Source organism: Mastigoproctus giganteus, chromosome 4, assembly GCF_048544385.1.
Source record: "Mastigoproctus giganteus isolate SK-2022 chromosome 4, ASM4854438v1, whole genome shotgun sequence".
NCBI classification, from domain to species: Eukaryota; Metazoa; Arthropoda; class Arachnida; order Uropygi; family Thelyphonidae; genus Mastigoproctus; species Mastigoproctus giganteus.
The window spans coordinates 114,503,980-114,517,112 of NC_143578.1; the positions used below are offsets into that span (position 1 = coordinate 114,503,980).

At 36.8% G+C, this 13,133-nt stretch overlaps 1 protein-coding gene across 1 annotated transcript in view; it reads left to right on the plus strand.

The window, feature by feature from the left end:
* Nucleotides 1-13,133, plus strand: part of LOC150087003 (uncharacterized) — a 293,648-nt gene that overhangs the window by 17,927 nt on the left and 262,588 nt on the right. The window contains exon 2 of the mRNA XM_090371738.1: nucleotides 11,445-11,792. Coding sequence (XP_090227864.1) covers nucleotides 11,462-11,792 — 331 coding nt within the window. The 5' untranslated portion in view covers nucleotides 11,445-11,461. The remainder of the gene's footprint in view (nucleotides 1-11,444; nucleotides 11,793-13,133) is intronic.

Consider the following 13,133-nt stretch of genomic DNA (forward strand, 5'->3'; position numbering starts at 1 on the left):
TTATGCACCAAAATCGAGCCACGATGATGAAGAGGTTAAAGAAATGTACATGGAAATTGAGAGACTTCTAGATGAACAGAAAACTCACTACACCAGTGGTTCCCAAACTACTGAGATCTATGGACTCCAAAAATGAAAAAAAGTTCATGGAACCCCTATATATATATATTGCATATGTTTCTCTGTGTGTGTGTGTGTGTGTGTGTGTGTGTGTGTGTGTGTGTGTGTGTGTGTGTGTGTGTGTGTGTGTGTGTTGAATTTTCTTTTCAGAAAACCCAGTGTTCATGCATATATACAGTAGTCTTTTGAAATAACAGCACTTTCAGAGATTCGTGATGCCGTTATTTCAATTTTTCCGTTATCTAGAAAGTTTTATTTATAATATATTTAATGCAGAAATAATGAGGCTAAATAAGAAATAGAGAGATTAAGAGTGCAATTTCATTAACTGCACATAAAAAAAAACATAAACACATTGATGATCCAGTGTTATATTCTGCCATTAACATGCTTCTGCTTATGACCCATTCTATTTTCTTTATTATATCAAGTTTAGTCTGTGCAGGTAGTACAGTGGTGTCGTCACCATCCTCCTAACACCACATGACGGCCTGGGTTTGAATCATGTCAATGACGAACTTTATAGGCTTTTTTCACTCTGTAGCTGAGTTAATGGGTCTCAGTGTATATATAGCAAGGTTTTTTTCCCAGAAACTGCAGTTTTTCATCTAGCAAAACAGGCAAATCGAGCAGAGAACACATGCAAAATACAGATACAATACACATGGGTATATGAATTAACGTTCCAGGTGACCCTAATGTAATAGTTTGGATTATATCAAGTTTATTACAGCTTTAATGTTGTTCTTTTCTTCTCTGTATGAATTTATTAACTTTAGTGAGCTGTTTTTAATTTAAAATAAATATAAAACAGCAGTATAATCCATGATATTAGTATTAGAATTCACTTTGAAAATGTGAATGTAAACAAATACAGTAATCACATGACTTGCCGTTTCCTTTTTTCTGCACTGTATGTATACATCCGATATCAATGCGCCGTTATTTGGGGTACCGTTACTTCGACAGTCTGCCGTATGTATGAACACTGGGTTTTCTGAAAAGAAAATTCAAAGTTTTGTGTTTAAAATAACTCAACTTTATTCTTATTTTTATATAAATATATAATAATAACTTTATTTATCATCAATTTGCTATACATAGAACGAATAATTTGAACAGTTCCAAGGGTTGTTTTGCAGACCCCCCTGGGTCTGCGGACCCCAGTGTGGGAACCGCTGTACTACACCATTATTATGGGGGACTTAAATGCTAAGGTTGGAAAGAGACAAACCGTGCAGAAAGGGAAACTATAGGAAATTTTGGAATTGGTGAAAGACTTGCGGAATTTGCAGAATCTCGAGGAATGTCGGTAATGAACACTTTTTTTCAAGAAAAAGGTGAACAGAAAGTGGACATGGATGAGCCCAAATGGATTAACAACTCGTCTCCAAATTTTTCCATTTTTATAATAGAAATTGCACTACACTTTCATCCTTATCACATGTTCTGTTATGAGTCAATTTTGAAAGTCTTTGTGATATTTTTCTAAAGCACATTTTTGGAGATCATGACCATAAAACAATAAAAACAATTTGCACTTTCCGGGTTATTGGTCTTTTCTGTTAGTGCAATCTATTATAAATGGGTAGTAAACTTGATCTTATTGCAGTTACGATAATACTGATAACTGGAATTGTGTGGGTATTTATGTTATTATGGTGAAATGCATTTCCCCTTCACTGAAATCTTCAATCATATAAAAAACGAATAAAATTTCAGAATCTTCTCTCGGTTCCTATTTACTTATTACAATGATGAAGGGAAAGCAACCAACAGAAAGTGTAAGTGGTGGCAGGGCTAGGAAATGAAACAAAATTGATTTATAAATAAAGATAAAAATGATTAAGAAGTACGAAGCAGAACAAAGTATGTCACCTATTGCAAGGGAATTAGGTCTGAATGCTTCAACAGTGAATAATATTTTGAAGGACAGTGCACATAAAATAACACGTTAAAGGACCAACAGTGATCACAAAATAGCGTTCAGGTGCTATATTGGGGAGGGAAAATAAGCTAGTAATAAGGATGAAAATTCAGATTAAGAAGCAAGTGCCCCTGAGGTGTTTGTACTGGCACTTGTCTTTAATCTTTTTATTGTACATTTCGAATGCACAGTTTTGTAATTTTTCTTGCGTGTGAGATAAAAATTTACATGTTTGCCGAATAATTCTTTTTACTTCAGTCAAATTCAGAGCGCATAGTTACGGTGCTGCACAAGCATTTAGGGAAATTCCGACTTATGTAAAATTCTACTTACGTAGAGTTTTGTGGAGCACAATCCTTGCATAAGTCAGGGAGTGGCTTACAACTTTCTGAAAGTAATAAAGCCAAAGAAATCCAAAGAAGAAAAAATTAGTCAAGAAACACTTGTCATGATGTGACAAATGAAGAGCAAGATAAACGCTGACAAGGAGTATACTGAGTTATGCTAAAAATTAGTCAAGAAACACTTGTCATAATGTGACAAATGAAGAGCAAGATAAACGCTGACAAGGAGTATACTGAGTTATGCAAAGCCATTAGAAAGAGACTCAGAGAGGACACAAGAAGATTTAACACAAGAAAAGTAGAACAAGTATTAAGAGAAAACAAAGAACTTAAATAAGCAGCCATGAGAAATAATACAGAAAGACAAATGATATTGAAACTGAAGAATAGTGATGATGTATTTATAAATAGCAGACAAGGGATAATTCAAATAGTAGAAGACTACTATAGAGAATTATATAAGGAGCAAGGAAATGATGCCACCAGTGGGGAAGATGAATCACTAATTTGCAACACATACGACATACCCGATATCCTTCCTGATGAAATGGAACATGCATTGAAGAAAATAAAGAATCAGAAAGCCCCGGGTGAAGATGAAGTTACTGTAGAGTTGTTAAAATTTGGAAGAAGGGATATGACACAGAAACTGGCAAGACTTCACAAAATACATTAGGAAGGGCGTGATGCCTAAAGAGCAGAATAATGCAATCATAATTTTGCTGCATAAGAAAGGAAATTAATCGGAAATTGGAAATTATAGACCAATTAGCTTGTTGTCCCACATCTACAAGATTCATTACTAACAGATTAGAAAGAATACTTGATGAGAATCAACCAAAAGAGCAAACTGGCTTTAGGACAGGATTCTCAACAATGAATCACCTGCATGTAATATTGCAGCTAATGAAGAAAGCAAATGAAAAAAAAAAAAAAAAAACACCACGATGCCTGGTATTTGTGGATTATGAAAAGGCATTTGACTCCATACAGCATGAAGCAATGTTTTGAGCACTGGAAAGACAAGGCATAGATACCCCATACATTTTGAAGAAAATATATGAGAATGCTACCTCCTTTATTAGACTAGACAAAGACAGTAGCAAATTTAAAATTGAGAAACTAGTTTGACAAGGATACACTATCTTCGAAGTTGTTTACTGCTGCCCTTGAGGAAGCTTTCAGTAGATTAGACTGGTCGCAGAAAGGAGTCAATGTGAATGCAGAGTACCTAAACCATTTACGAATTGCAGATGACATTGTGATCATAAGCCATGATCCCAAAGAATTAGAGGAAAATCTTAATCAGTAATGTGGAGTTAGTAAGGATTTTGGACTAAAGATGAATATGGCTAAAACAAAAGTAATGATGAACAAGTATGCCATAGAAAGGGATATAATGAGTGAAAGAGCAGTAATTGAAAAGGAGGACAAGTCATTAGCTGTAATAATGATAAATGGCTGGAAGTCAAGAGCAGAATAAATTTTGGATGGATAGCATTCAGGAAATATAGTCACATACTGAGGAGCAATATCCCAATTTGTCTGAAATGTAAAATAATGAACCAATGTGTACTCCCCACCATGACTTATGAAAGTGAAACTTGGGCACTCACCAAAAGAATGGAAGAGAAGCTGAGAACGACACAGCGAAGAATGGAACGAATTATATTGGGAATCAGACTGTTAGATAAGAAGAGAAACACATGGATTAGGCAGAAAACTCAAGTAAAGGATATTCTTATCAAAACTAAAGAATTAAAATGGTCTTGGGCAGGACACATAGCTTGAAGATATGATGACAGATGGACTAAGAAAATAACAGAATGGTACCCCTAGAGGAGCTAAAAGAAAACCTGGAAGAAAGACAACAAAGGAGGATGGACAGATGAAATTCATGAGTTCGTGGGTAGTAAATAATGGCCATTGGACAAAACAGAAGAAAGTGGAAAGTTGCTGGACTGGCCTTCATCCTGCAGTGGATTGGAAATGGCTGATGATGATAATGATCTTTTTATAATGAAATAAATGTATAAATTTAAAAAAAAAATAATTTTAAGTGACTTAAACCCAAATTACATGTGGCACCCCATAATGTTGCGGCACCCTAGGGTGCAGTGGTTCCCCGGTTGAAAACCACTGGTTTAGGGCCTTATCAGAAAATGGTCAATCATAAAGTGTGTTTTGGTTGATTGCAGTGTAAAAATATAATATTCTGGAGAACACCAATGTCAGAAATCATATTATTATTATTTATTATTTATTTTTTTTCCAAGTTTACTTTGAATTATTGTGTATCTACTTACATTTTCTGACTTTACACAGTTTTTTTTTTTTTTTTTTTGCCCTTTTTGCTATTAATGAGTGAATGAGTTGATTAATGTTCAAATAAAAAAAATAACTCTGTACTAGTGTATTTTGTTTAAAATGGAGATGAAAAGTCAACAATTGTGCTAGGTCAACCTTTTGACTTAATTTATTTTTCATATAGTGGGAAAGGTTTCTGTTGGACCCTGCTTTACATGAAAAAGCTGTTAAATAATTTTATGTTATGTGTATTCTAAGAATGCATATAATACCATACGGTGCCTCCGTAGCCAGGTGGGCAGGAGCAGCAGTGCGTAGCACACGGTTCTTGATTACACCAGGGTTCGAGCCCGTGATCACCAAATACGGAGGATGCGGAAAGGTCAGGGAATGACCACCGCATATCCCTGGAGCAATATGGCCTTAGTTGCTAATGCTCCTAAAAACCAAATAACATCATAATAACATACAGTAATATTACATTCACAGAAAATGGTATTAAAATTGTATATATATTTTCTGCCAATTTCCATCCTAGAGAAATTACAAGAAAACACGAAGCTAGAACTTGAAGTGCAACTCCAGATGAAGCATGGAGCGTTGACAACTCACCTTCTCATTCATTCATTCATTCACCTCTATTCATTCTTTAAATACCCTATTCAAATTCTGCATACCACATATCAGAATTCTGCCATGCTTTTGATATTCTTGTTATTAGTAGTGGCAAATAATGCAAGAAAGCAGGTTTATACAGCATCAGCCAGGGGAAAAAAAAAAAAGAACTTCCTATATCATCAGTCCATCTCCTTTAACAGTTTGTCTAATTTTTCCTTGAATTTGTTCAACCTCTCCACTTCCACAACCCCAGATGGAAGTATGTTTCAACAATTAATTACCCACTGGTTGAAGGCAAATGTCTGCACATCTGTTCTATAACTATCCTTCCTCAATTTGAATTTATGCTTCCTCATGTAGGAAGGATGTTAGCATTGTGATTACTCAATCCATTCAAAGCCTGTCAATAAGATCTCCTCGCAGTTGCCTAACCTCCAGATGTTGCAATTTGCAGAACTGAAGCTTTTCCTGGTAAGAGCCCCTTTTGTTCCCCCTCATTAATCTTGTTGTTCTTCTCTGCACCTGTTTAAACATATCCACATCTTCCTAAAATGAAGCCTCCAGACCTGTATACAGGTCTGGAGGCTTCATTTTTAATTGTCAAATGTACTATGAGTTAATTACCTCTTTATCTCTGCTGGAAAAAATTCTTGTATATCTGATAAAATCCCACGAACTGCCTGTGTGACTGCAGGTCATTTAACCAAAATGGGAAACTAGTATTTTTAAGTTTGATGGCCCCAAGTAATGGAGGGCAGCAATACAGGGTCATTGAAAAAGGTGTCCGTGATTTCCCTTTTAATTATCTTCGGAAATATTTGATCGATTGCTGTGATTGTCGCAGCAAACAGTGTGGTAACTCACTAAGTTTTGACACCCCAACAATGACCTTACTTGCGCCATGAGTGTATGCAGAATGATTCCTATGTGCACTGCCTCAGTCAGTGTCAGTAAGATGGTGACCGTGCAACAGAAAGCGCAGTATGTGTTGTACGCTGAATTTAAATCTGCTATAACAGGGCAACATCAATACCGACATGCTTACAGACAAGATATGCCAACAGACAAGGCTATAATATGCTGGTTTAATCAATTTAAGGAAACTGGCAGTGGCCATCTTACTGACACTGACTGAGGTGGTGCACGTAGGAGTCATTCTGCACAAACTCACGGCACAGCCGAAGTCATTGTTCAGGTGTCAAATAAAACTTAAGAGTTCCCATGCTGTTTGCTGCTATGATCACAGCAATCGATCAAATATTTCCGAAGATAATTAAAAGGGAAATCATGGACCCTTTTTCGATGATTCTGTATAAACACTACACTAGGTGGCCTAAATTCAAATTGAGGAAAGACAGTTGTAGAATAAATATGTGGAAATTTGTCTTTAGCCAGCAGGGGGTTGATTGCTGGAACAAACTTCCACCTGTTGTGGAAGTTCACAGTTTAAATAAGTTCAAGGCTGAGCTAGAGAAACTTTTGGAGTGAATGGATGGGTGAAGCGAGAAGTGTGTTTTTTTTTTTTGGCTGATACTAAATAAGCTTGCCTTCTTGCATCATATGCCTCTACTAATACTAATATTGACAAATGCAAGGAACTGCATATGGGTAGCAGTAACCCCAGAGTAACTTATCAACTCAGGGTAGTGGAGAATGAAAAAGACCTGGGGAGTAATTGTGCAGTCAGACATGAAATTCTCTGAGCAATGCAGACATGCTTCCAGGACAGCTCATGTCCTGGGGTTTTGTCAATGAAATACAGGAACTTTGCTAGCAGGGATAAGGAGGTGATTATCCTTTGTATAAGGTCATGGTTAGGCTGTATCTTGAGTACTGTATACAGGTCTGTAGATCTCACTTCAGGAAGGATGTAGAACTGCTGGAACAAGTACAGAGAAGAGCAACCAGACTGGTGAAGAGAACAGAAGGGTGCTGCTATCTAGAAAGGCTTCAGTTCTGCAAATTGCAGTGTCAAGACTAGCCACCTGTGGGATGATCTGATTAAAGTGTTTAAAGCCTTGAATGGATTGGGTAAGCTGAATGTTAATGGCATTCTTCCACTTGCTAAAACTACATGGATGAGTGGGCACAAATTCAAGTTAAGGAAGGATGGTTGCAGAATAGTTGTGTGGATGTTTGCCTTCAGCCAGTAGGTGGTTGAGTGTTGGAACAGGCTTCCATCTGTTGTGGTGGAAGTGGATGGGTTGAATAAGTTCAAGAAAGAACTAAACAATTTGTTGGAGGTTACAGATGGGTTAACTGTGTAGGTTTTTTTTTTTTTTTGGCTGATGCTATGTAAACTTGTTTTCTCACATCATTTGCCATTACTACTACTACTACTGTAACATACAACTCTGAATTAGGCTTTTCATTCCAACTAAGAAATACTGTTCAAGGTTTAGGCCTAAAGGATGTTATATGAATTAATGAGGCTCGTCGCAGAGAAAAAAAATGTATGGGATGCATATAAAGTATCAGGTGACACAGAAACCTATGGCAGATATAAACTAGTCTGTGATCAAGCCACAAAGGAGGTTAACAGGCGAAGGCAGATTATGAGAAATCTTGGGCAAAGCATGCAAAGAAAAACAGCAAAGAGTTGTTTACTTATGTAAACTCTAGAAGGAAAGGGATGAATCAGATTGGATCACTTAATAACATAGATGGGTTGACTATTGATGATCATGCTCAGGTAGCTAATAAACTGAATGAGTATTTTTCATCTATATTCACACTTGAGGTGTTATTCAATGAGAGGAGTGCCAGAAGTTTATCAAACTACAACAGGGAGCTAAGTGATTTTATAATAACTGAGAACAAAGTGGAGGAGAAATTGTTGAAGTTAAACATAAAAAAGGCACCTGGGGTGGATGGGATCTATCAAGTTATATTAAAAGAGACAGCAAAGGAAGTAAGCAAACTATTAACCATAATTATGAGAGCTTCCTTGGACTCAGGGGAGATCTCCATGGATTGGAAGTGTGCAAATGTATCACCAATTCACAAATGGGATTTAAAAGGTGATACAAGTAACTATAGACCTGTTAGTTTAACTTGTGTTCAGGCGAAAATAATGGAATCACTGGTTAAAGAAGCATTGCAGGATCATCTAGACAAGACTGCAGTAATAGTTAAGACACAGCATGGGTTAGTTAAAGGGAGGTCTTGTCTGACCAATTTGATTGGATACTATGATGTGATCACAAATGAACTGAATGCCAAAAATAATTTTGATATCATATACTTGGATTTCAGGAAAGCTTTTGATACTGTTGCACATGGAAAACTGCTGTACAGATTGGAGATGTATGGCATTAAGGGTAAGTTGCTAGAATGGATAAAGGGATGGTGGAGTGGGAGACGACAGAGAGTGGTAATCAGTGGATGCTGCCCTTCGTGGACAAATGTTATTAGTGAAGTTTCCCAGGGTTCAGTGTTGGGCCCATTGTTGTTTTGTATATTTATCAATGATATCGATGAAGGTATATCAAGTTTAATGTCCAAGTTTGCAGATGATACAAAGGTTGGCAGGGTTGTTAACTACAGTAAAGACAGTATGCTACGACAACTGGATCTAGGTAAGTTGGACAAATGGGCTGAGAAGTGGCAACTGAAGTTTAACATTTATAAATACAAAGTACTGCATATGGGTAGCAATAACCGAAGAGAAACGTACCAACTGTGTGGTACTACACTCAGGAAAGTGGAAAGTGAAAAAGACCTGGGGGTAATTGTGCAGTCAAATATGAAGTTTGCTGAGCAGTGCAGACGGGCTGCCAGGGCAGGTCATGGAGTGTTGTCAATGATATATAAGAATTTTGCTAGCAGGGACAGGGAGGTGATTATCCCGTTATACAAGGCAATGGTAATGCCACACCTCGAGTACTGTGTACAGGTCTGGAAGCCTCATTTTAGGAAGGATGTAGAGTTGGTAGAATAATTACAAAGAAGGGCATCAAGATTGGTGAGGGGAACAAAGGGGTGCTCTTACCAAGAAAGGCTTAAGTTCTGCAAATTGCAGTGCCTGGAGAGTAGGCACCTGTGAGGTGATCTGATTGAGGTGTATAAGGCCTTATTATTATTATTAGCCATATGTTGCAAGGATGCCTGAGGCTTATGCTGCACCAGCCAAAAAAAAAAAAAATTCCCGAGTTATACCCTGTGAGAGAGAGAGAGAGAGAGAGAGAGAGAGAGAGTCAGAAGTAGAAAGGAATCACCAAGAAAGGGAAGAATGATGATATCCAGCTCAGGACCCTGGGTGTGCCAAGCCCATGCTCACCAGATGTGAATGGGTTGAATGGGTTGAGCAAGCTGAATGCTGATGGGATTCTTCCTCTTGCTCAGATTAAGAACCTGAGGGGGCACAGTTTCAAATTGAGGAAAGACAATTGTAGAATAGATGTGCGGATTGCCTTTAGCCAGCGGTGGAACAGACTTTCATCTTTTGTTGTGGAAGTTGATAGCCTAAATAAATTTAAGGCTGAGGTGGACAGGCATTTGGAATGAATGGAGGTGTGAAATGGGAGGTTTTTTTTGGCTGATGATGCATAAGCTTGCTTTCTTGCATTGCATGCCTATACTATAGCTAATTAGTCAATAATATTGCCATATATAAGTGAAAGTGGATTGTAAAGCCTTTTCTCCAATTTCACTTGAAAGTGCATTGGTCAACAAGAGAGAGAGAGAATATCTTATTGCAAACCATTCAGATTGAATGGTAATGTAAAGCTCTCCATGGTCACATGGCTAGTGTTTTATAAATAGGAATTATCCTAAAGTAACAAAGATTATTATTATAATTATTATTACCCATATGGTGCAAAGAAGCCTGAGGTTTATGCTCCACCGGCTAAAAAAAAAAAAAAAAAAATTCCCACATCACCCTGAGAGAGAGAGAGAGAGAGAGAGAAGTAGAAGGGAATCACCAAGAAAGCAAGAAAGAGAAGAATGATGATATCCAGCTCAGGACCCTGGGTTTGTCAAGCCCATACTCGCCAGTGGTGATCCTTATTTTGGATTATTCTTATTGATGATTACACTGATTATTCTGAAGTAACAAAGATATTATTGATTGCAAACAGGAATATTAAAAAGTAAGGTTAACTTAGATATAAATTTTAAATCTGGGATTGGTTAGATTAATAAAGTAATTTGATTTGTTCATAGTAAGAAGAGAATAGGCAAAGGATATGTAAAGCTATTTAAAGCCATTCAGTTCAGATTGAAAGGGAAGAATAGCCAAGGGAAGCTTAACATCAAGATCCAGAGCTCTGTGTTTGAGTGAAGTGGGTCATTAGAGTTAGGAGCGGATGCTCCATGTGATGCTCATCAGGTGCCCTGATCAAATAGTATGAAATCCGAATGGTGGCTGAGACGATTTATGATACATTCTCATTGTGAGAAATCTACAGTCTAGTCTGATATCAAGATGACTGAGAGTGGCAAACAGACTACGTTGGGATGTCATCATTGCATGAAGGATATCTCACAGAGAATCACCAGGTCATTAGAATTGGCCATCATAATGTGGCAGTGATTTCAGTTAGTGTTGATGCCTTTTCAGATGCATGATCAGGAGGCATAGGGGTCTGTGAGCGAGATGATGTGCTTTCTGTGAGAGCAGTCAGGAGCAAATTTTTTGAGATTAGCATAAATTTCTTGTACTTGTTTAAGTACCTGGTGAGGGAGAAAGCAATCCAATTGATAGGTAGGATTGGACAGAGATAGAGAACACGTGCTCAGCTTGCAGGGGTTACTCTAAGCTGGGGAAGTGGAACCCTCCAGCCACAGAGATTCCAGAAAGATCGAGAGATGTAATGAGTCCAGTGATGAACTTTGCTGTAGTAAGGAGTCTCCTTTCATTTATTAGGTTGTTATTTTGAATTATAGTAACATTACACATCGCTGTTAGATTGATAATATCCATAACCAGTGAATGATGTGGATAGTCTGTGCATAGCAGAGCCTACTGTGCTTGTAATACTGAAGTTATGTCCAATTTGAAAAGAAATATTGTTTTATTTTTATTTCTCAGTTTGCATCTGATTCAGTAGTTTATAACTTGTATGTCTCTTTTATCAAGATGTATTTCTATTTACAGAGAATGAATTGTAAAATTTATTTTGCAGTGTGTACATAAATCAGAATGACAGCAAATGCTGGCATTTCTCGTTCTGGTCGTGTTCGTAAAAAATCTGCAAAGTTGATTGAAATGGAAGACTGGGATACAAATGATTTAGAAATGCATGCAAAAGCACGTAAAAAGCTTCTCAGATTGCAGGAGGATTCAGATGGAGACAATGACAAAAAAGTCGCTCCCATCAAAATACCAAAAATTTCGTTAGGTTTGGCATCACCACCTAAAAAGAGTTCAACTGATACCACTCCAGTAATTAGGGTACCAGTACCAATACCTGTACAAGGAAGAATTGTACATTCCATCGAGCCTCATGCAGTAACTGAGGATAAAAGATCAAGTAAGAAAAACTGCTAACTATAAAGCATTTACCTATTAAATGTTAGTATAAATTTTATGTTTACTCACTCATTTTAAGTTATAGGGTACATCAGAATCATAGTTTTTTATTGTTTATTAATATTGTTCAATAAATTTTAATCCTCAAATGGGCATGTGAGAAATACGTTGCTGAGCATTGTTTGCCATTCAGTTTTTAAGTGAATTAGCATATGTGTAATGTGCCTGTTGCCTTTGCCATGTCCATCCATCCAAATGTAATTACTCAACTCAACTAAAATTTTAAATTTGGCTCTTTTAGATAAATTTGTCTAGCCATCCTAAATTTCATTAATTAGTCCACTCGGGTAATTTTCACCCAGTTCATGTTTCAACTAATAAATTCTATAATTTTTACTCTATCCATAGCTGGAGCCAGAACTGTTTTCTTTAATTTTCCCACTTCAAATTTCAGAAATCTCTACTGGTTATCATGCAAACGTCATAAATGTACCATCAATTGTGTATTTTTTTAAGCCTTTTTTTTGGTTATTTTTGCTTCCCCCGATACTCCATTTGTTTTTTTCCAGTGAGCACTCTCCCTCTGTTTTCAAAAGGGAATTATGTTTACACTGGCCCGTGATCACTTCAGCATTGCATCACAGTTCTTCGTAAATCTTTATCAAGAAGGCAAAAAAAAAAACAAAAAAAAAAAAACACACAACTGTTTCTTGGCATAAGAAACAATAAGGAAAGAATCACAACAATTCTTTTTGACAAAGAAAAAAAAGACTAATTTCTTTCCACAATGCATATTGCATCTACAAACACAAAATCAAATAAGTTCATCTGTTGGAAGTCACACTGGAAATGGGAAAAAACTGGTGTAAAACTGATAACACTAGAATGTGTAATGTGTATTTGATAAAAAAAAAAAAAAAAATTGCTTTATTCTAATTGTTCTTAGGAAACAATATTGGTACAGCACATTTTCTCGATGTATATTTGGTCTTCTAACGAAATTTCAAGAAAATATTTCTATTGGTAGCTGCGTTATCAACTTTGAAAACTGGTGTGCAAAAAAATCATCCGCTCTGAATAACAGATAGTTTTTTGAAATGTGTATTGTTATAAATATTCAGTGGCGTGGCTACCATGTAGGCAGGCAAGGCAATTGCCTCAGGGCCCGGCGTCTTTGGCTGTCTCCTCTTTTTGCAATTTTCATTAATTAAGTAGGGACCCGAACATGTTCTTTGCCTCCAGGCCTGAAAAAGGGTAGCTACGCTACTGCAAATATTGCAATATTCTGTAACAATACAAAGAATGTTAAAACTAACGGATTGTTCACAAAACATTGTTATTA